Raw genomic sequence first — 23,777 nt, forward strand, 5'->3', positions numbered from 1 at the left:
TTTATATATATATACACATATTTGTCTGTTCCATCAGTAGTTAGATTGTATATCAGTATTTAGAGAAAGGAGTTAATTAAGCTTTAAAGTTGGGCTATTTTGATAATAAATTCTCAGACTCATTTGGAAATAGGTATGTCAGTGATTATTCCTTGTTGTGTTAAGAGTTTCTTCCATGTGGTAGTTTTAAATTAATTCCTTCACATAAAAATTGACAGGTTTGACTTGTGGCTCCGGAGGTACTGGAATTGGTGCCCCAATTTAACTACAGGCGCTTTAACATTATTAAAAATTTTAATATTAATAATAATAATAAAATCACTTTTAATAATAATAATAACGTAAGCCACACATTGATGCAAATTTTTATTCCCAACACTGCATAGTTACAATGTTTATGTAAAAGCAAAAGGTAATAAATGAATAGATTGTGTAATCATTTGTAAAACAATTAGTATGAGTAATATGATTAAAATAACAGAGATACTACATGCAAAGTATCCCTATGAAAATACATTTTACTTCCATTTAATAGAACAAAATCAGCAAACAACTTCAGGACTGATGGCACGTCACACTTTAAGCTGGAAAAAAAAGAAGAAAAACAACTTTAAACGGACACATGTTACATTTAAGAACAAAAATATTTAATATTTAATAATTTAAAATCAAGTATCAAACTACTGATATTGCATAAAATAAAATTTTGTGAAAAAAAAAAGTTAAATTGAAAGGTTTGTGGCATCTTAATGTTTTGGTTTGATGTTGTAATATTTTTACCTTGATTAGCCGCAATATACTCTCTCTCAGCCCGATCACCTGGGAGAGAATAAGGTAGTGATGAAAGTTAAGAAATAACCTGAGATCAGTGTGACTCAAAGTGTGTTCTGTGTTTACTGGGCTGGTAGTAGTCATAGAGGGCGATCACTGCTGGTTTGAGGTTCTGCACAGGGATCTGCTGTAGGAGAACCAGGCTGTGGTTCACTGGTGCCCCCTTTGTAAGCTAAAAACAAGACAAAAACATACATTTACAGATAATGTAATGATTATCTGCCATCACGTCTTGTTCTGAGCTGGTGATTGGTCTCACCTTGGTTAAGTACACCACAACATGGCCGTCCTTGTGTTCAACCCGATCCACCAGCTGAGCTCTTTCAAGCTGTGAGGAGAAAACATTCAGCAGTCTTATTATTATCACTGTGAACTCAGGTCAGGTATTCTATCAACACCAGGTTTAGGTCAAAGTCACTGCTTTAACTCACATTCTTCAAAGACTGTGGGTCAGGGATAAATCCTGAGAGAAAGGCGATATCCAGGATCACCATGTTAGTACTGGCATCTTTTCCATTGTACCTGGAACAAAACAATCATTATGCTGGTGAAGTTAATTTATCTATTTACAATAATAAATTCTACATTCGCACATCCCTTAAATCGTGAACCATATATTGCAATTTCTAATAACTGCACATAATTTCTTGTTATAGTCTTGAACAATATATTATCATTATAGTTAATCTTGTTTCTGTGTTTTTTTAGGTGTTGTTTTTAACACATTAAGATTTTATGTTAACTTTTGTACCTGATGCTGCTGTAACACTGTGATTTCCCCTTTGAATAAAGGTTGTTTTTATTCCATTGTATTTATAATATTATTTAAGTGCATTAATCACTTACTGGGACAGGAGGCTCAGAGTCACTTTAGGCATTTTGCCAGAGGAGTCAGATTGGGGTTTTACCTCCAAACTCAGAGTGGAGGCGTCAGTAGGAGGTGGGGTGTTGTACCGCAGAGAAATCTGAGGAGCAAGTAGCCAAGACAGGTTGGTTACTTAAGAGAATAAACCAAGAGAAACAATCATTTCTTCAGGTCATATTTGCAAAATGTTGACTGTTTTTTTTACCACTTAAAATAAAATCTAATCAGACAAAAGCCAATAGTTAAATATATTGAATACAAAGTGTTTTGCAGAAGTGTTCACATCTCTTGAAGTCTTTCATACAAACACATACTTCAAAGTACTTTATCAGCATTTTATGTGAGATAGAGAAACGGCCTCTGTCCAACTTGACTTGAGCTACTTCGCAGAGAAACATGAGTAAAATGCTCAAAGTCTAGGGTTTCAAAACTGAAAGAAGGTGGTTTCAATCAGGAGGTTGAATTCAATCATGCACTGCTTTGTGCTGGTCTGTCATGATGTGTTCACTGACCTGCACCGAGGCACATGCAGTCCCTGTCACCTCCAGGCTGTACTTTCCTGTTACATTCTGCAGCATCTTCTCCTGGTACAGCAGTTTGTTGTCTGCGTTCACATCAAACGTCAGCTGACCGCTGGGAGTCTGAACCGTCACTGTGCTGGAACCTTCAGGGCTGAACACCAGACTGGAGTAGAGGGACAGAGCCTGAAGAGCCACCACCGTGTCCTACAACACACAACGTACAAGATGTCCCACCAGAACCATGACAGGAAATAAACACAAAAACATACAGTGAATTCATCTCATGTTGGTGTGAGTTGTTTGCCTAGTAATGAGAATTCAGAACAGAATCTAAGCAAAACATGTACTGTTATGTCCAAAATGAGTCAAAACAATCAGTTTCAGCAAGGCATTACATACTTCTAAATATTCAGTAAAATATGCATACAGTAAATAAAAGCCTTCGATACATTCTGATTGTTACACCTGAGTGGAGGAGAAGCCACCATATTGGTTCTGTTGGGTCGTCAGCCACCTAACAATGCCTGAGGCGTAACCCAGGTCTTCAGCAGTGGGGGAGGAAGAGAGTTTGGCCAGCAGCACATAGGAGCTGATTTCCACAGATAGAGAGGCGGATGTTTCTGCTGCTGTCTGAGACCAGTGGATGGAGCTCCCTAATAAACAATCACCCACAAACAAGAAGCATTAATGAAGTCATGGTTATGAACTCTGAATCATTTCCACCAGAACTCACCTTGTTTTATTGCGACTGAGTCGAGGTGTTGCAGGAGGTGATTTCTGGTTTCCATTTCTCCAGCCAGAGTGAAGACGTACGCCAGCAGAGCTGTAGTGTAGGTGTTGCTGAAGGTATTGATGGACGCTCTGAGGCAGAACAGACTCTTCCTGACAACAAGATCCTTTAACAGAATTCAAGACCATAGAAATATTTTCAGGTTTAAAGCAACAAGTTATTTTTTCAGACACAGTTACAATCTTCATCTTCTAAAACCTACACTGTGACATGTGGTGTTTGTAGCACTGGCTTTACTTCACTCCACTCTAGTGGAATTTGGAAGAAATTTTGTTTTTGTTTTTGTTACATTTTAAGATAGATTATAGTGCAGGTATATTTACAAGTAAAAATTGAAAGTCTCTAATGACTGTAATAAACATTTTCTCAAGTCTGTGTTGTCTAATCTGCATTGCCTTATGTTAACAATTCAAACATGTGCTTTTTGCTATTAGGTCTAATTTTATACATTTAAAAACTTCAAACTTTAAAAACAAAGACATATAAAGAAAAAGCTTAGCCCGACTTTATGTTAGAAACAGAAATAAAGACATCAATAAAGATTATAAATTGCATAAATAAGTATTTTTAATTGTAATATTATAAATGACAGACTAAAAGTAGATAAATAAATCTTGGTTCTTTTAGGATTCATTGACTTACATTTGTGGATATTTTCATTTCCAAAAAGGCAGCAGTGATGTAAGCACTAAGTGTGACTTCATCTGACACCCCTCCCTGTGGAGACGAAGCATCACAAAGAGCATGATATTAGTGATGTCCACAATTCAGGAAAATAAGCTGTAAAGAAATACGTTTTTGTTGCAGCAACAACTTTAAAAATAAATGTAATTGTGATTTAAGCAGAACTTGTGCCTCTTCAGGTTGGAGGTTTATTTATGGGGTCAAATACACCTGGAAATAACTGACATACCTTCATACTTTTGTGAAAGAGTTGTCCTGACTGTTCAAAACAGCCACTGCTACGTTGTTTTTGTTCCAGCCAAGTCTTTGATTGGTCAATCTTTGTTGGGTCGATGTAGACGAAAGATTGAGCTTTGTAAAAAGATCTCAGGACAAAAGCGGTCAGCCTAATAAAGAACAAGATAAGTCAGCATTTACAGAGCAAAGAAAGATTCTAGATTAGGAAACTAGATAAAAACAAATAAAAATTATAGAAAACATGGTGATGGGTCAGTGATGTTCTCACCAGGTGATTCCAGGTCCTGACCCAAACGTGCTATAAGCACCTTTACTATCTTTATAGTTCAGCTGTCTCTGGTAGCCTAAAGAATGGAAACGAGATGAGATGTACATAATCTGGATTACAAGCCAAACCTTGGACATACAAGGAGCAATGTGACTTCATTCTGATTCTAGAGATGTAGATCGACTCTTTGCCCTCGTTGAGCTGTTGAGGGGGTCATAATTGGGTTTATTTTCTGTCACTCTTGTAATATTAATAGATGAATGAACTTGAGCATCCTGAATATCTGATTACAGTAGCTACATTATTAGACTTGCCGCTGGTTAAGAAGTTGGAAGCCTTTTCCTTAATGGCTGGGGTCAGCTGCTGTGAACTTTGTAGATATTCTAGAATATAGATGTTTGGTGCCAGAAGAGCCATGTTCTGTTCCCCACATCCATAGGGCATCCGCAGCAGGTCATCAATGTTCTTCAGAGCGCGGCCCATAATGTCACCTGTACAGAAACCCACACTCATTTAAACATAACACTGACCTGACCTAAAGAAATGACAGCATTCATTAAATTAGTTCACCAGTCTCATGAAATACCTTATGCTTTAGATTTCTATCTCTTTAAACTGATAGTAATCTATATGTAAGTGTGTTTTTTCTGCTTGGGACAAAACAGTTCAGTTTGGATGAGCCACAGTTGAGACAATAACATTCCTACTTATTCCTATGTGTTAACTTTAGATCATATTGAAAACATATTATAAAATAAACTCAGAAGTTTTTAAGAAATATCCTGGAAAACAATTTTCTAAAATGAGTTTACCCAGCACTGACACCGTCACACTGGCTGATCCCTCGATCACATTGTCAGGGAGGCGTATCTCTGTTTCTTCTGTCAAAGCTTTATCTGTGCAGACAGAAACATATATATTAAATATATATTAAATAACCTAGATAGAAGTGATAACAAACACACCATGAGTCATAAATAAAAAAAATAGAAAACCCCCCCCAAAAAACAGAAAGACACACTGACCTTTGGGAAACACCAGCCAGTTGTAAGTCTTTGATATTTCAATTCCTTCTGCCTGAGTGAGAGAGACATGAGGAAAACCTCAAGATGAGTTCCACTTTTAGTTTTATTTGTTGAGATTATTTTCAAATCTGGTAAAATGTCAAAAACTGTTCCAATGTCATTTAGTGGTTGTCTTGTTTAATGCCACCAACCTTAACGATGAGAGAACGTGTGACAACGTCGACACGTCCTCTTTCAGGAACGTTCACAATCTCATTGCCACAAGAAATGTGGGATGGAATAGCCTCAGCAGTCACAGTCACATTCACAACTCCTGAAAAAAACATCGTTAGAGATCAAATGTTCAGCTGCTGTAACTTCTAAAGGATCACAAAATGAGGTTGGAGGAGCATGGAAGAAAATGAATATCCTATGTTTGAATTGTGATCAGTTCTTTCAGTCAGTCACTGGTCAGCAATGTGATCCTCACCTAAGACGGTGGGATTCATGGTCCAGCTGAGGGTTTTCTGCTCGTTGGCACAGAGACAGGATGTGTATTGGTCCCCAGAGAGGGGGGTGAGGCTGTAATCTGAGGAGGGGGCGGCGGTCACTCTAACCTATTCAAGAGAAATATATTGTTTAAATTAGTTCTAAAACCAGACAGTAAGAGTTTAACATGTTTTAAAATTGACTGAAAGGTAAATACATTATGTAAATGTCTTATTATAATCTAGATGCATTTTACACAGTTTGAAAAACCCATAACTTTTAGAGTAATTTCATAAGTGTTTCAAAAAAAACCAAAAAGCAGTCTTACAAAACTGAACATCTGATATTTCAAGCAAAATTATTTAAACATTTAAGTCAATTGATTTTAAATATGATAAAGTGATCGAACACATCTGTTCATCAAACAATGGAAGATTTTTATTTCCTTTATTATGCATTATTTTAATTTATGACATTTTAATTTTATTTATTCATTACTCATTACTATTTATTAATTTATTTTTTATTTATCTTCTTTCCTGTTTATTTCTTGTCTTTTCACAGCATTATTCAATGATTTTCTTCCATTTGTTTTGACTTAAGGGAAATTACCATGATGCATTTAGTCAGGTAGTTGAAGACGGTTGCCTTCAGCTCAAAGTTCTCCCCCCGGATGATGGAGTAGGGCAGGGTGAGCTCCAGGAAGAAAGGCTGGAAGACAGTGAGCTTCTGACGAGGAGCCAAACCAAAACCTTGAGGGGACAAACAGAAAGTCTCCGTCTCCCAGGTGGTGATGGTGTCCGGGACAGTGAGGGACACATTCTTGGTTCCAGAAGATCTGGATCAACAGATACACAATCTGTCAATTCATGAACCACAATTTAATAAACTAAAAAATTTTAAAACAAAAACACATTGTTGATTATGTAACAATTTGACAGCTTTGTCAAATGATGAAACTACAATGTGTGATTTAGAAATTATAAATCTGGATGAACAAAAGTCAGATGTGGGCTTCTTCAAAGTGTCATATCTATATTAATATCCTTTCAGAATACAAATATAAAGCAGAATTTAAACCTGGCAGATTTTTGTCTAAAATAAAATTTTTAGTATATGATTTATTAATTAAGTTTAAATTAAATGCATACTGATAACAAGAAATGGTAACACTTTATTTGACAGGTTGTGAATAAGACTGTCATGACACTGTCATAAACATGACATAACACCTGTCATGAACATGAGTAAGTCTTCATGACTCTTGTCATAAAGCGTCATTCGGTAAATTATGACACTTTTAATACAAAGTTGACATTATTCAAAATATCGTTGTTATGATAACTTGTCATTAAACAAGAAATCATGATCTGACATAACTTTGTTAGAAAAGTATTACTGATTACACTTTAAAAATTATGTAGTTTTATGTTATTAAAGCTAAAGTTTAATCAGTAATACTTTTATAACAAATTAAAAGAAGAATAAGAAGAAGATTTTTAACAACACATTTATTTGACAATATCACAAATAAAAACAGGGTGCATTCTTCTTTTCACATTTGTTTCACAACAAACGAACACAAACTAAATAAAAACAGATACACAAATAAATAGTTATATAAGCATCTTGTTAAAATTTAGTTCTCTTTTGTCATCTATGTTACACAGCACACCGTTAAAACCCCACAATTGTACAAAACCATTAAGATCCCCGGTGGCTCTGTGGAAGTAAAACTCTAGTCTGATTCTTGCTTTTATATTACACTTCCACAGAGCCACAACATCGACTTGAGGTCCTGCCTGCATTCTGTCTCTTCGTGTTATGTATATAGCCATTTTTGCTTCGGAGATTAAATAATTTAAAATGCGGGATTTAAAACTGGTGGCTCGGCTATGATGCACACCGTAGATAAAAACGGAGTTTGTAAAAACCATATTAAACAAGCTAAAAAATCTCATTAAAACGCTAAAAAAAGTGGATAAACGTGCACAATCTATAAAAACGTGAAAAACACTCTCTGGCAGCATGCAAAAAGGACACTCGTTTAAAACCTCAGAGTTAATCACCGATAAAAACGCGTTCGTGGCTATTGCTCCGTGGAGAATTCTCCACTGGAGATCACCAGTCCTCTTCTTTATTGGTGGCTTGTATATTGTCCTCCATTGTGGTTTTTGCCCTGTCAGTTTTTTGCTCCATACGTTGGTGGGTCGGTTGTGGAGTGTCCTTTTGTTTATTGCTTTCACACATGATTGGTACGTGCCCTTTGAGTTTGCCGCACTCAGGTCCAGCTCTGCCACCTCCAATAGGGGGCCGCTGTCTTCCCCTAGGTCGGCCTCTATGGTCACCCTTGGGAACGGGTCGTTTTTGTCTGGCCGGTGTTTCCCTTTCCCGTGCAGCTGCAAGAGCTGCTTTTCTTCGGGTGCCAGACGTTCCTTGACCCGTTCCAAGAAGCGCTTTGTCAGTCTGGCGGACCGGACTCCGAGCAGTGCGCCAACCTCCTCGATGTTTGCGAGGTCCGGCCCGGCTGCGCGTATCAGCCGCCCTAGCGTCACCGTCTCGGATCCGGTCAGCGCCTCGCTCAGTCCTGGCACACTGTTGTCTCGGGCATCCAGTCTCGCTCCGTTCACCAATGGTTCTGCTAAAAGCCAATGCAGAGAGTTAAGCGTTTTTGCTCTTTTCCATTTAAAAAGAGCGCAGGACTTAAAAACACCCTGATAAAATTGAGGTACCCCCTTTAGCTTTAAAAGACTAAAATCGGTTAGAAACAGAGCAGCATCCAGTCCCAGACAATTGACGCGTCTGAGGATGCAGCTGGCCACGTCTTTCCACACGGGGCATTGTGTCAGGTACTTTTGCACAAATAAAAGACGAAAAGTTGCGGTTCTGCTGGCCAGGTGGACAAGGCCCTGGCCCCCCTCCTCTCTGGTTAAAAACAACACAGACTGTGGCACCCAGTGTCGACCGCTCCAGAAGAAATTCACCATTTCCTTTTGTATGTTCACCAGTAGTCCTGCTGGTGGGTCTAGCACACTTAGTTTGTGCCACAGCTGTGTTGCTACTAGGTTGTTTAAAACCAATACTCTGCCTCGGTATGACATCTGGGAGTGAAGCCACTTCCACCTGTCTAGTTTTTCTTTGATTTTTTGTTCGGTGGACTCCCAGTTTTTGTTGACGATGTCTTTGTTCCCTAAAAAGACACCAAGGTATTTAAAACCGTCTTTCTTCCACGTGAGGCCTTGGGGGAGAAGCGGAAGTCCAGTGGACCACTTGCCGATGGCCAGGGCCTCACTTTTCCCCCAGTTCACTCTGGCCGCGGACAGCGTGGAAAACTGTTCTGTGATGGTGGTTAAAACATTGACGTCCTGTTGGTCTCTAATAAAAGTGACAACATCGTCGGCATAGGCAGATAAAACAACACTACTAGTAAAACCAGGTAAAACCAAACCATGCACACACGAACGTATTTTCTGGAGGAGGGGTTCCAGGGAGAGGGTGTAGAGCATCCCGGAGAGGGCGCAGCCCTGTCGAACGCCTCTACACACCCTAAAAGGAGCACACAGGTCACCGTTGATCTTCAGCATACTCTCAATGTCACTGTACATCACCTGGACCTTGGCAATGAGACCCTCGCTGAACCCGAACCCTCTCATGGTCTTCCATAGGTACTCGTGCTCAACGCGGTCAAATGCCTTTTCTTGGTCTAGTGAGACCAAGCCTGTTTGTAACCCCAATGAACCGGAGACTTCCAAAACATCTCGAATTAGGTAGATGTTATCTACCATGGACCTGCCGGGGACGCAATAGGTCTGGTCCCGGTGGATGACCTGCTCCATAGCTTTCCCCAGCCTCGCGGCTAGGGCCTTGGAGAGGATCTTGTAGTCGGTGCAGAGGAGGGACACGGGGCGCCAGTTCTTTATCTCCTGCAGGTTGCCTTTTTTGGGCAGCAGGGTAATGACTGCCCTGCGGCAGGACAGAGGGAGCGAACCGGTGGTGAGGCTCTCGTTGTATACCTCAAGGAGGTCCGGGGCCAGTAGGTCCCAGTAGGCCCTGTAAAACTCCACCGTGAGCCCGTCAACGCCCGGGGACCTCTGGCCCCGCATGCCGAGGAGGGCTGCGTGGAGTTCACGGAGTTGTAGGGGACGCTCCATCTCGGAGTTGGTCTCCGCAGAGACCTGGGGTAGTTCAGCACTGAACTCCCCAAACAGTTTCTCGTCTTCCCTATATTCACTTCCGTACAGTGTCTGGTAGAACTCCACCGCCCTCCTCCTTATCTCACCCGGTTCGCTCAGCTGTCGCCCCGCATCTGATAGCAAAGAGTGGATTTGCTTCCTCTGCCCGTGCTTCCTCTCCAAGCTAAAGAAAAAGCTAGAGGGAGCATCCATCTCTGTGATGTTCTGGACCCGGGACCTGACCAGTGCGCCCTGGACTTTGTTCTCCAGCAGGTTTGCTAAAGTTAGCTTTTTGGATTTGAGAGCTTCAATATGCTCTCGATTTCCTATGGATGCACAAAGTTGCTCTAACTCCACAATGTTTATCTCCAGATCTCTGATAGATCCGGTAATGTCGCGGGTGACGTTGAGAGTATGCTGTTGGCTTAGTAGCTTGATCTGTACTTTCCCATGGTCCCACCACTGTCTTAGATTATTAAAATCAGCTTTTCTCTGTCTAAAACTGCTCCAAAAAAACGCTAAAACCTTCTGGGTAAAATGTTTCTGATAAAAACACTACCTAAAAGCAACGAGTGATCTGTAAAAGCTACTGGTGAGATCTGACATGCTCTAAACACATTAAAATTGTGTTTAAAACAGTAAAAGCGATCGAGCCGGGCTAAAGAGATTTTGCCATCACTAAGGTGGGACCATGTGTACTGTCTGGTGCCTGCGTGCATCCTTCTCCATACATCCACCAGGCCGTTAGACGAGACCAGCCGCCGCAGAACACGTTGGGCTGCTGGATGCGGCTCTGCGTGATTGCGATCTAAAAACTCGTTCTCAGTGCAATTAAAATCCCCGCCTAAAAAAACGTAATTCTCTGACCCACAATCACCCAGCCGTTCCCCAATTTTTTCATAAAAACGCTTCTTCTCTGCATTGGTAGTGGGAGCATAAATATTGATAAAAACTATACTAAAACCATCAAAATTTGTCTTTACTAAAAGACACCTCCCTTGTACTATGTGCTCGATTTCAGTGGAGTTTGGGGTGAACGCTCTTGAAAAGAGGAAGCCCACCCCTGCACTCTGGGAGGTGCCGTGACTTAAAATGACCTCCCCCCTCCACTCTCTGATCCAGTCTGTTTCTGTTACTTGGTCGCTGTGCGTTTCTTGTAGGTAAACTACATCGATTTTCTTTCTATTCAGAGTTTGATATATTAACGCTCTTTTCTCAGCCTCCCTCGCCCCATTCAGATTTAAAGATGCTATCTTAAAGGAATCCATGTTGGGTAAAAAGAGGCTAAAACCAAGATAAAAGTAAAAAACAAGGACAGTACAAAAGGGTAAAATGTTGCTTTGTGTCATTAAATCAAATTTGTTTTCTAACTTTCGTCATTATTTTCTTTAGTCTAAAAATGTCTCTATCGGAGAAACCTGATGTCTCTTTGTTCTTTATATGGTTTTTTGCGGAGAAGTAAAAAATCTTAAGATCGGGGAAGTAGCTCTCTATTTTTATACCTCTAAAACCTTTGGTGTCCCGTAAAAAGTTTCTGTACAATTCGACTGGGTATCTTGGTGCCCTGCTACTCATTTGTGTGGCTGACATGTCGCTGCTATCTGAGAGATAGTTTTCAGCATCGCTGCTGTCGGACACCTCATCTTTTTCTACCGCTGGCTTGTAAGCCTGCTTGATGGCTTTTTCTGCCATTAGCACGTTTTTTCTTTTGCTCCGTCTTCTTAGCGGGCTCGGCACCTCTACCTCCATGGTTTCTTCTGTCTCTCCTGCCGTTTTTTCCATGTCGGTTTCAGTAGTCTCGCCCTTGCTTTTCCCTCTCACCTTTGCCTCTCCTTTCTCTCCCTGGATTTCTGATTCTGACCTTTCCTTGCTTTCCCTCACTCCAGCCTGCCGCTCTCCTTGTACCCCATCTCTTTCTCTCACCTCACTTTCTCCACCATCATTCATCCCACCACCGTTGTCATTCATCCCATTGTCACACACCACCGTGCTCTCATTCTCACTCAGTCTTTCATCCGTTTCCACACTTGTGCCTACCGTCACCTCAGCTCTCCCTTCTGCTCTTTCCTCCGTGGTGGGTTCCTCCTCCGCCGCGTTGGGTTCCTCCACTGCTACGGCTGGTTCCCCCGCGGCTACAGCGGGTTCCTCCACAGCCGCCGCGGATTTATCCTCGACTGCTGCGTGTTTCCCCGCCGCGGCCGCCGCGGGTTCCCCCTCCGCAGCAGCAGATTCTCCCGCGGTCGCAGCGGGCACTCTCCCTGCCTCACTTTTCGGGTCTTCTGTCCGCTCCGCAGCAGCAGGCTGCTGCTGGGCAGAACCCGGCGTTGCCTGTCCTACTCTGTTTGGGCACATTTTGGCTATGTGCCCCTCCTGTCCACAGCCGAAACACTTCAGGTTAGACGAGGTCGCGAATAACACGTAGTCGAAGTCATCCACTTTTACCCTGAAGCTTAAATTTAGTTCCTCGTCTCGCCTGTTTAAAATCATAAATAAGTGTCTCCTATGGGAGACAACGTGCTTAAGCAGTGGGGACCTACAGCCGGACGGCACTTTTTTTATCGGCGAGACCACTTTACCATGCCTCGACAGCTCTCTGACGAGGAACTCGTCGCTGATGAACGGGGGAACGTTAGACAAAGTTACTTTCGTTGATGGTAATGCCAGCGGCGATATCTGCAGAAAAAGGCCGTTCACAGTAACCCCCACCTCCACCAACCGTTGGGCCTGCTCGACCTTCTCCACAAACATCACCACTGCCCCGCTCATCCGTGCCGCCGATTTTATGGCTCCGTGGCCTATCAAAGTCCCCACTGCCAAGCACACTTCCTCCACGCTGCACGGAGTACGGGCGCCCACCTTGACGCCGTTCTTCCGTGTCAGCGTGGAGAAAGCACCACCACCGACCACCACCATGGCGTCAGACGCCGGCCAAGCCAGGCACGCCTGACGGCCACACCCAAACCCCGAAACACAAACCCCCCTGATCAAACTGTGATACAAGTTAACACAAAAACACAACTAAAATATAAACATAAACACCAAGTGAAACAAAGATACGAAAGAAAACGCAAAGATAGGAAAAGACCCACTCGCTCGCTCTTTCGCTCTCCTTCCGCTCTCCAAGCACCCTCCTCTCACACGAAGAAGAAGAAGAAGAAGAAATCATGCCTGCAGAGAGTAAAATTAGTTAAATACAAATTTGTATTTTTAGGGCCTAATGACCCCTCTGGCTTACCCAGTTTCCACCAAGTCCCATATCCAAGATTCAGGAAAAAAGGTGCGAACTGTCTTTATGGGTTCTAAGATCTCTTCAGCTTCTTCCAACTCTTCTATACTGGCTCTTTCTGGATCGGAGTTCAAAAGGTCATCAGCTATTACATTTTGTAAAGGATCATTGAATGAAAACAAGCACAAAGAAAGAAAATCGAGATTAAACAAGCCCAAAATGCAATAATGACAGAATAAATTTGCCATGCATGCATACCATAATCATACTCATATAACATTTTAAAACATTGTAATGATCCAGTAAACAGGTTTGTTGCCATCTTCAGTCCCACTTTCTCCATATCCTGCCACACACAGCATGAAAAGGTGAGTTAACAAAGCCTTCATGTGAAATGGGTTGTTCAGTTTTAAGCAACACAGGGACAATAGTTCCTTATTAGAACATAAAAGTTCACAAATAATATTTTCTCTTTGGACTCACTAGTAAACAATCCCTAGGTTCCTCAATTTCAGTTGGTATTTCTGATACTTTTCTGACAGGCAGCAAAGTAAATATCTGAAAAAAAAACACATGTTTCAAAGCAATAATCTAGAAACAGATGTTCGCTGAGCAGTTTAAAAATGGAAAGAGAAATTTAAAGCATTCCCTTTCATTATGTTCATCGGAAAGATGGAAGAAAAAACCTCCTAATATTTAGGAGTTACCTTCTCTGCATCCAGAGTCTTTCCAGGCTCCTTGATGAGGACACTCTGATCGATGGCACTGACACCGCACAGAGAGTCAGGCTGAGCCGTCAGCTGCAGGTTGGTCTCCTCTCCTGGAACAGCTGATGATGAAGAAAACTCCAGAGAGACCTGAGAAAGAGCAGAAGAAGAACAATGGCTGTTGTATTTTTAATTAAGATATTTTATTTTTAATTAAGATATTTTATTTTTTAATTGGAAGATTCTAAAAGTTATTAGTCAATTGTTCTTATTGTATTTAAAAATTATCTCTCTCCAGTTTCTCCTTATGTGCTCCCTCTCTTATGCCAATATTTGAAACAAATAGAAGAAAACATGATGACAAATAGTTTGACATGACTAAAAACCTTCAACATCAAGATAATAAAAAGACACATATACACATATATGTGTATATGTCCTGTCAGGCGACAGGGCCTGGATAATACCCGTGCTAAACGGCGACGACAGGCGCCGGAGTCCTGTTATGTTTTGTTATGATAAAAACATAACAAAAGCATGTTTTTATCTTTTTTTAATCTTTTTTTTCAAAATCTCTTTCTCTTTCTTATTGTTTATTCAATGTCACATGCTGTTTTTATTTTGTCTTTAATTATGTTAAGCACCCTGAAATGCCTTGCTGCTGAAATGTGCTATACAGGGTGCATATCAATTTGATTGATATACACACTCTCCTATTTATACACATGCACCTATATACATACATAAATACAAAGATGGAGGTTGTGACTTTGTAAGCTTGTTGTTGTTTATAAATTTGTGATATATAATTAAACTGACATTATTGTATTTGGTGCAACATATAGTGACTTGTTTCAAGCCAAACTAAATGGATTGCCAAGAAGGTTCTCCATCAGACATTTTTGGTTCCTTCATAAATCTGTGAGTCATTTCACAGATTTATCTAAATCCATACTTACCTTATGGTTAAAGCATTTCTCAGTAGAGAAGTCAGTACTTTGACTGATCACCTTCTTGTTGGGTAGGACAGCGTAAACCATAATCTGGATTTCTGGAGCCAAGTTTGGAGACACGTTGAGCTTAAAGGACACCTCACCTTCATTCACTGAAAAATCAGTCCAAATGTTATCCTTAAACTGTCGTCATTGAAACAATAACATCAACTATTTCTTGACTGTACATATCTAAAACTTGGTAATGTTGATATTCCATTTACTCACCTGATTTATTTTCCACCTCAACCAGTATTCGTCCTTGACTGGCAATAGCTCCTCTGGATAACACCTGGGAATATAGGGGGAAAAAACTGTTTTTACTGTATTTCCTCACTAACTGATTGGAGATCCATCCATCTAAACATTCCTTGTGCCCTAGTTGTTAAAATTAAATTTTCTTCACTCTTTTAGTTTCTTTTGTGGGTGTGTTTTAAATTCTGATCTGATCATTAATCTAGAATATTAATGTTTTATTTTCCATTAACATATTTGTACTGTGACACATTATACAGGTCATTTTTAGTTCATCACTTCTAATGGCTGGCTTAAGCACAATTTCTCTACTGGCTAATTGCTAAACCTTGACTTAGTCGCTAAGCATACAACACTGTATGTGTGATTTCTTCTTCTGTAATCAGTAACAATCTGTGTTTCATTTTGTGATACGACTCACCAGGTAAATGACGTCCACAGAGCCTGGAGATTCCTGCACCAAAGTGTACTCAATAAAGATCTCCGTTTCGTTGTCACAGGGAAGTATTGTCTTGCTTTTTATACTCAGGGAGCTGATTGTTTTAACAGATGGAGGTTGTGACTTTGTAATCATGTGAAACACAATCGCAATATGAGGAACTTTATATGTAGAGTAGGATAGTGATGGTAAGGGGCTAACCTGTTAAAAGAAAAAAAAAAACATTACAAAGAGCAGATTAAGTAAGATTTCATTTATTGTAGTTTCTTTTGTTCAGTTCACACAATCTGTAGCCTGGCCATTGGCTTCCTGTTCAACTCTGCTCAAAAAATATGTCTGCTTTTTTGACTCTCCCCTTGACTTGGATCGTCTCTGGTCGATTTGTGACCGGACCAAACAGAAGTAGCAGTTGTGAACAATAAATTTTGAATTTCTGTGCTGTTTTCGAATTGAGTGTATTTTTAGCAATGGAAGAGAAGGAAGTTGTATATTTGAGCATTCAGTCAGTGTTAGCTGCAAATATTAAATAAAAATTAGCAGCCACCTGGTTCAGATCGGATGAAGATGATTGATTGCATAGGCAATTTCCGGTAAGGTTCTTTGCATTGAATTGGCACATTACATACATTATGGGACAACTTTAGCAATTGGATAACGTTTAAAACCTCAACACAAGCCTCACCTCCAGGAAGCAATGGTTTCTTAACAGCCGAGAGCCGCCTGGACACTCTGTATGAAGCAAAGTGTAGTGCAAACGGGCTGGCTTTTACCAGGCTACACAGACTGTACCCTTTTGGTCCATTTATTTCAATATGTCAACATACTGAGTTAAGTCTGCAGCTGTGATTTACTTACACGGAGAAAAATATCTTCTCTTAATGCATCAGTTCTGAAAGAGAATGAGGCAAAACCATGGACATCAGTTGTGAGTTTCTGAAGAATGTGTCGAGGCCAATCACCTCTATACAGGTACAAAGACTGGTGTGACATGGGCATGTCATTGTAGTGAACAGCTTTGACCTGTTGAAAGTACAATACTGTGTCACTTAAGCTGTGCTTTATATTAGATGCAGAAAAACAAAGAAATCACAGTGTTACTCTTACCTTTCCCTCCACCACTGAGCCTTGATCATAAACATTTGGAACGTCAGCAAAAGACAGTTTTCCAGTAACATATGAGATCAATATTTGCTTCACTTGTGAGAGTGATGTACCTAAATATAAAAAGCTCCCAGGTAATAACAGTCATGCCTTGCATAATAATATCAACACGAATTCAAACTCTTCAATGAGAATAAAGGCACTGTACAAAACAAGACTTACCTGTTCCTTCCTCTTCCACTGTGGCAATGACATCAAGTTTATCTTGTAATACTGTTTGATCGCCTCTGGTGAAAATTGACATTTGGAATTCAAATGTACTACATCCTGTTTTGTCTGCCTATAAGAAAAAAAGAAAAGAAAAGAAAACGTCATCATATATTTTAGAACATGACTTGATGATATGAACATTTATCAGGAGTAATTACTTTTTCCTCATGATTTCTAAAAGCCAGCAAATGGCAGAAACAGAAATAAGCCACAAGGAAAAAAACTGCAGGTTCTTTGTAGAAAACCAGGATAAAAACAAAACTCCGTTGTAATTCCCTTTTGATATTATTTTACTAGTGGTTGTCATTACTGTCTGTGAGGCACTCTAAAATAAATTTTGATCTAGCAGGACTTTAGTTCTAAGTTTGAGTAACATGAACAAATACCTATAATCAGCCATACCTTCTGTGTCTGAATGCCACAACGTGTTTCTTTCCTCTGACTCTTGGAAATGTGGTCATAAAAAGGTCGGCATATTTTCACAGTAACACTTCCTGGCACAGGCTGTCCGTATGTGTACCTAGTTAAATTAGAACAGATTAAACAGTCATCCACAGAAGAAACATATCAGATTGCTTTTTTAAGGTTTAGGGCTCTAAAGAACATTAGTCAGGGATCAATGCTTACTTACTTTCCACACACTTTAGCTTCTAATCCTTCCTGCCCAACACTGACTTCTTCTTTTACATTTATTGTTACGTCAAATTTGGGCAGAACTAGAGAAAAACACAAGACATTTACATCTAATCCAAAATGGACAGATCTCTCTGGGATTGAGAAGATAACTTACCATACTTCTCCACTTTAAAGTTGTGCTGTATTTTATTTTCTCCTGCTGACACAATGATTTTATAGGATCCTTCCTGGGCCTCAGAGTTCAGGGGGTAGGAGAGCTGCAGTATTTTGCTGTTGGATGTTTCATTGAGCCATTGTCCAATCCTGTTGCTGTTGGGATCCTGTTGAAGAAAACAAATAAAAAAAAAACAGGGCCATATGTTTAATAAGTTTAAAATCATTTGCAATTAGAACAAAATTTATATTTTAATTTATGGAAATAACTGGTTTACTTGCATTGCTCACTGAATGAAGTGCTGCCTGTTTTAACCATCCATTAAATCTAAAAATTAGACTATGAGCTTAAGACAATTTAGATTTCTTACCTCAACTTCAATGATGGTATACTGTTGGATAAAAAAGAAAAAATGTAATCTTTTGATAGATTTTTAGGGTCATTAAAATAATGGTGTTCTAGAAAAAAAACACAGATTTTCCACAGGTTTCCAAAGTAAAATTTGCTGGATTGATATGAATAGTTTGTGATAATAATTTAATTCACTTTATTTAACGAGATGTTTATGATGAAGCCACCTTAAAGCTCTTCATAAGATCTACAGGTTCAGTATGCATCGGAAATATATAATCAGATCTATTTAATAGATTAAAATTCTATTAAATATTTCCTAATTTGATCCCAATTATAAAACACAACCAAACACAATCAAAGTAGATTAATCTAGCCAATGGTTTAAAAGCCTAATAGATTGAGCTACAATCTATGTTTCATTGTGCTTCAACTTTTTAAGCTTACAGTATTTACGTTATCACAGCATCAGCAACAAAATGCTAAGGTCAAAGTATAAACAAATTTGCTTTACAGGCATTGTTTGCACAATTGATTGGATTCTTTGATTAAAGATAACATGCACTCTAGTTACTAATGATGCTCACCGGTCAATCTTGTGTTCTGCTCCAAACGTCAATATTATATATTTACAAAATATTCAACCTCTGTGAGATCAGTTTAAAAATAAAAAGGAGAACTCACCAATTGGCTGGCTGGTCTAAACTTTGTGTCCATTGTGACCACCCTGAAACGTACTGAGAGAGTACATGAAGATTTCACCTCCTAGCAAATGAATGTCTCGTTTATAACAAAATGAAAAAGCAAATCCATCTAAACAGTTTTTAATTTAAGGAGCTCCCCATTACCTGTCTGTCCAGGGAGGTAGATTGGTTTGTCTGTTTGGATGAAGGTCATGGGTTGGTAGGCTTTGATTAGGACTTTCTTGACTTCTTGTGAGTAAAATGTGTTTCCTCGTACCTGTACCTCCAATTTCTGAACCTCTTTATTATTTACCAAAGGAACCTAAAATAAATAAACAATTGTAATATGAGAAACAAAACAAAACAAAAAAAACATCTGTGAAACCATGAACCATGGATATATTTCTGCAGTTTGTATGGGTTAATAAAGTTCACATCTGTAAAACTGAATTCAAAAACGATTTCTTTAAAGGTCAAGTAGATTCAAAACCATCTTAAAAGTCGACCTGGAACTGAATGCATTCAAGAAACTCCTCTGTAGAGGTCTTCTCAAGAAGGATGGTGTTTTCTTGAGACCTCAAAGTGACGGTCATGGTCAGAGTCTCATTGGGCTCAAGGAGACTGGCGCAGAATTTGGTCTGAGCTCCAGCTTCAAGGACAGCAGGAATGGTCACCATGTAATATCTACAGACAGATTCACAAACACAGCTGTTATCTCACTTTTCTGATCTCCAGTGGGACAAATCCACAGACCTGAATTCACTTGATTCATTCAAAAACAAATTATGGTAAATACAGAACTTCCAGACATTTTTGTAAACTTACGGATTGGCCATGTTAGCTCCAATCATGCATAAGAACACGAACAGTGTCCATGTCGACATCTGGTTCCTAGAATGACCCATGACTGACTGGCAGGATCCTCTGAGTAAAGAGCTGCAAATAACAAGGACTGCATCCCACTTTCACTCACACAGTACAAACCTCCCACTCAACATGTGTCATTTGTTTGAGTTACAGGAAATAAATCATTTACAATTGTATATTCTTACAAATAGATACTTACCTTGATCCCCAAACTACATATGAGTTAACAGACTTTCAACATTGTTTTACCCTCGCAGCGGAGACCTGCTCATCAGGATTTTATGAGTTTCACCAGTGAAGTATGAAGATTTACAGAGTTAACGTTGTAATGTCTTACTGAATTGCAGGAGAAAACTAGTTTTTTAGTGAAACTGAAGCAGAAATAAAGGTCATAAGATTACAAAATGTCTTCCAGTAAGCACTTTTCCCCCATGTATTTACTGGGTAAAAGTCAAGGTCATGTTAGTTGACTACAGGTCTCTCATGAGACAGAAAACGACTATCAAATACTCACCCATTGTCAACTTGTTTTTAATTTAGTCTCATATGGTTTTATGTTGCATCTTTCGACTGAATGCCAAAAACAAAATGTAAAGTTGTTGACCTCTAAAGCTTTTCTGAAATATTTCGCACAACTTTGTCCCATATGACACAACAGCACAGTCATAGCACTGAGAAACATTTTCAGGTTTCATTTTACTTTAATATATGATACATTATGATTTAGTTGCATATGAACATAAAAAGTACAATAAACAAACAGAAAAAAATATTTTTAGCTGTGTAGTGTATCAAAAAACAAAGAAAATAATGTGAAGAAAATCTGGTATCACTGATGGCTGTAGGCTTAGGGTCAGTCCTCAAGCTGAAAAAGAACAAGTATTAGAATATATTATTACATCACCACCAATACTAATTAGAGCCCTTTAAATTAACTTTCAAAACCTTGTAAAATCCTAAAAAAATTTAACTCAAGAAAACTGCCAAACATTCTGAATCTAACGCCTTAGAAAACAACAAGCAGAAGCTGGTTACCAGCATCGAGGTAAAGAATCATGGTTTTAAAAAGCTATGGTTCCAAAACTTGCATCACGCTATTCCTACACTGTAAAGTCCTTTTAATAAGGTGACAGAGTGTCCAGAGTACTCTCAGCCTGGAAAATATTATGCATTTTATTATGTCACTGATCAGACTCATCAGATAACTCTGTTAAAAATTAAGTTGGAAAGCTACCAACTGGTTGAAAAAATAAAATAAAATCTTATCAAATCTTATTTTAAGATATTGTACTAACACTGTAGCACTGTACTACTTTTATGAAAGTTTATTATACTGTCAGAATGTTACACCAACCTGAATAGTACCTTCAGCCCTTATATTTTAAAACGTTTTATTTGATGTTCATTAAGAAAAAGAAAAAATAAATATTATAAATATTTATCCAACATCATTGGCCAGGAGTTAGGTGACCTGTGTTGACAAGATTGTTGATGCCCTAACGTTTTATCTTCTGTATTAATGCATGCTTCTTTTATTGTACCCACAGGTGACTTTCCAGTCTCAATGTGACTAAGCATAACGCTGCCACTAAGTGCCTTTCAGTTACAATAAAACATTGAAGTTATTGATTAGGGGTTGCTCAGATGTGGTGCACTTCTTACCTTGATTAGCCACAATGTATTCCCTCTCAGCACGGTCAGCTACAAGGGAAATACAAATATATATATATATATATATATATATATATATATATATATATATATATATATATATATATATATATATATATATATATAATATGTTTTCATTTTTCTAAGTTTGTAATGTATTTTATGTAAGAGGAATTACTGGGCTTGTAGTAGTCATAGAGGGCGATCACTGCTGGTTTGAGGTTCTGCACAGGGATCTGCTGTAGGAGAACCAAGCTGTGGTTCACTGGTACCCCCTTTGTAAGCTAAAATCAAGACCAAAACAGAAATTTAATCTAATAACAAATTCATCTGTCATCATGTCTTGTTCTGAGCTGCTGATTGGTCTCACCTCCGGTAAATACACCACAACATGGCCGCCCTTGTGTTCAACCTGATCCACCAGTTGAGCTCTTTCAAGCTGTGAGGAGAAAACATTCAGCAGTCTTATTATTATCACTGTGAACTCAGGTCAGGTATTCTATCAACACCAGGTTTAGGTCAAAGTCACTGCTTTAACTCACATTCTTCAAAGACTGTGGGTCAGGGATAAATCCTGAGAGAAAGGCGATATCCAGGATCACCATGTTAGTACTGGCATCTTTTCCATTGTACCTGGAACACAACAATACATATGTATTTGAAAGTGTAGAAATGTCCGCTATGTAGCCACAAGATCTGATTGATGCTCTGTTTCTGGTTTTTATGACCTACTGGGACACGAGCCTCAGGGTGACTTTGTGGGGTCTGTGAGAAGAGTCGTACTCTGGTAAAACCTCCACATTCATTGTGGTGGCATCACGAGGAGGTGGGATGTTGTAGTGCTGAGAAATCTGAAGAACATTGGCAGAAGAGAGTTTATTAAATATTACAAAGTAAACTGCTGCAAATTTTAAAATTTCCATACTTTTCAGAGACAGAAATATGATCTATGAACCATAGATGTTCATGTTTACTTGTTAATTGTGACAGTTTTGGCTTCATTGCCCACACATTTAAAATTTTACAACAATATTTTAAATTTAAAGATGCTTGGTATGAGGGAATGCTGCAAGGCAATGACTCAATGCTTCCTTAGATAGAAACATTTTAATCTCAATGTTGAACTGAATTAAAAATGACTTATCTTGATTTTAGTGAAAACAATATAACTTTCCTTCATAATGGGGATGCTGTCACTGACCTGCACCGAGGCACATGCAGTCCCCGTCACCTCCAGGCTGTACTTTCCTGCCACGTCCTGCAGCATTTTCTCCTGGTAGAGTAGTTTGTTGTCTGGGTTCACATCAAACGTCAGCTGACCGCTGGGAGTCTGAACTGTCACTGTGCTGGAACCTTCAGGGCTGAACACCAGATTGGAGTAGAGGGACAGAGCCTGAAGAGCCACCACCGTGTCCTACAACACACAACGTACAGGATTTATGACAGTACAATCAGGTGTCGGCTCAGAACCACATGAGTTCCGATATCATCAAGTAGTTTTTATAGGCCATATGTAAAATACCGTCTTTAGAGGCCTTTCCAAATGCAACAATTTTGCTGAGCCTAAATCTTATTGTTGTCACATCTACCAGTCTTGCTCAACCAACACTGGGCAGCAAATTAGAATTCAGCAAAGTTAACAGTGTTGTGGAAAAACTCTAATCTTGACCTTTCTACCTTGACTCACTTATTAAGAAGGGTTTGTGTCTGTTTATTTTAAATCAGGATGTGAAAGTAGACAGTTGTGATACGTGTTTTCGCCATTTACATGTTGCTGATGTTGTATAAAGAAGAAGTGAAAGTGTCTCATGCCAACAAAGATATAAAAAGCATGTATGTATTGTGCAAGCTCTGTCTCAGTCTCGGAGAGTCTTTAGGATGCTGCCTCAGCTTCTTGAATAAATTAGTACAATGGTAAAGATGCATCTTCTGTCAAAATTATTGTCTCTGTCCTATTTAAATTAATTTTCCTTGTCACTGAATAGGAAAATGTCCATAACAACAGAGAAGTAGGGTTTAGTATTATGATATAATAAACAGCCCACTATTTAAATTTTTCTTAACTTTTGGGACTGTGTTGTCAATAAATGGCACCCTTGCTCTCTTTATTGTGTTAGTTTCTTTTTGTCTGAAGAAGAAGATGTGAAATGGATAAAAGAAGAAAAAAGCTATGAGGGAGAGGTGCAATACTTCATATTTTGGTATAGACTCCAAACCAACCAAGTACAGGGCCTGTGTTAATTACATAGATATCAATACCAATACATTTTATTATTCATGTTTTATATATCAACACCTTCAGGTGTCTTTCTGTTTTTGTCTTGGAATATTTTGATAAAACCTAGGATCAAATTTGAACAAATTTTATAACTGCCAACAAAATACTTTAACATAGTAACATGATAAACAGGAAAATAAAAAAGTGCCTCTTTTCCAAAGTAAATGAAGTCAAATAATAATTTGAGAGCAAATCAAAATAAAATCTTTTTGAGAAACTACAATACTAAAATAAAATACAATTGTACAACAGCAAGACAGATTCTGAAACTAAAGTCTTGATCCAA

The 23,777-nt window shown here is 39.0% G+C and overlaps 1 protein-coding gene across 4 annotated transcripts in view; it reads right to left on the minus strand.

Annotated features, from left to right (window-relative positions):
* Positions 1-353: 353 nt before the first annotated feature.
* Positions 354-23,777, minus strand: part of LOC103474953 (alpha-2-macroglobulin-like) — a 40,107-nt gene continuing 16,683 nt past the window's right edge. Inside the window, exons 1-36 of one of the 4 annotated variants that reach the window (XM_017308376.2) lie at positions 19,501-20,683; positions 19,182-19,359; positions 18,841-18,997; positions 18,677-18,729; positions 18,012-18,032; positions 17,642-17,807; positions 17,483-17,567; positions 17,254-17,371; positions 16,804-16,921; positions 16,585-16,694; positions 16,336-16,500; positions 15,463-15,681; positions 15,015-15,078; positions 14,754-14,899; positions 13,795-13,944; positions 13,571-13,645; positions 13,346-13,433; positions 13,097-13,232; positions 6,302-6,527; positions 5,691-5,817; positions 5,413-5,534; positions 5,222-5,273; positions 5,009-5,092; positions 4,511-4,687; positions 4,197-4,272; positions 3,921-4,077; positions 3,650-3,724; positions 2,951-3,113; positions 2,683-2,870; positions 2,209-2,421; positions 1,678-1,796; positions 1,263-1,353; positions 1,091-1,159; positions 898-1,003; positions 781-819; positions 354-584 (exon numbers count right to left, since the gene is read on the minus strand). In XM_017308376.2, the coding sequence (XP_017163865.1) occupies positions 580-584; positions 781-819; positions 898-1,003; positions 1,091-1,159; positions 1,263-1,353; positions 1,678-1,796; positions 2,209-2,421; positions 2,683-2,870; positions 2,951-3,113; positions 3,650-3,724; positions 3,921-4,077; positions 4,197-4,272; positions 4,511-4,687; positions 5,009-5,092; positions 5,222-5,273; positions 5,413-5,534; positions 5,691-5,817; positions 6,302-6,527; positions 13,097-13,232; positions 13,346-13,433; positions 13,571-13,645; positions 13,795-13,944; positions 14,754-14,899; positions 15,015-15,078; positions 15,463-15,681; positions 16,336-16,500; positions 16,585-16,694; positions 16,804-16,921; positions 17,254-17,371; positions 17,483-17,567; positions 17,642-17,807; positions 18,012-18,032; positions 18,677-18,729; positions 18,841-18,997; positions 19,182-19,359; positions 19,501-19,580 (4,218 nt within the window). In that variant the 5' untranslated portion in view covers positions 19,581-20,683 and the 3' untranslated portion in view covers positions 354-579. Of the gene's footprint in view, positions 585-780; positions 820-897; positions 1,004-1,090; positions 1,160-1,262; positions 1,354-1,677; positions 1,797-2,208; positions 2,422-2,682; positions 2,871-2,950; positions 3,114-3,649; positions 3,725-3,920; positions 4,078-4,196; positions 4,273-4,510; positions 4,688-5,008; positions 5,093-5,221; positions 5,274-5,412; positions 5,535-5,690; positions 5,818-6,301; positions 6,528-13,096; positions 13,233-13,345; positions 13,434-13,570; positions 13,646-13,794; positions 13,945-14,753; positions 14,900-15,014; positions 15,079-15,462; positions 15,682-16,335; positions 16,501-16,584; positions 16,695-16,803; positions 16,922-17,253; positions 17,372-17,482; positions 17,568-17,641; positions 17,808-18,011; positions 18,033-18,676; positions 18,730-18,840; positions 18,998-19,181; positions 19,360-19,500; positions 20,684-21,204; positions 21,244-21,391; positions 21,498-21,583; positions 21,653-21,755; positions 21,847-21,945; positions 22,065-22,414; positions 22,628-23,777 lie in introns of those variants that run through there. The other 3 variants (XM_017308377.2, XM_008426247.3, XM_081614296.1) reach the window with 3 other exon arrangements.

This window comes from Poecilia reticulata, chromosome 13, assembly GCF_904066995.2.
Source record: "Poecilia reticulata chromosome 13, P_reticulata-male-v2, whole genome shotgun sequence".
NCBI lineage: Eukaryota > Metazoa > Chordata > Actinopteri > Cyprinodontiformes > Poeciliidae > Poecilia > Poecilia reticulata.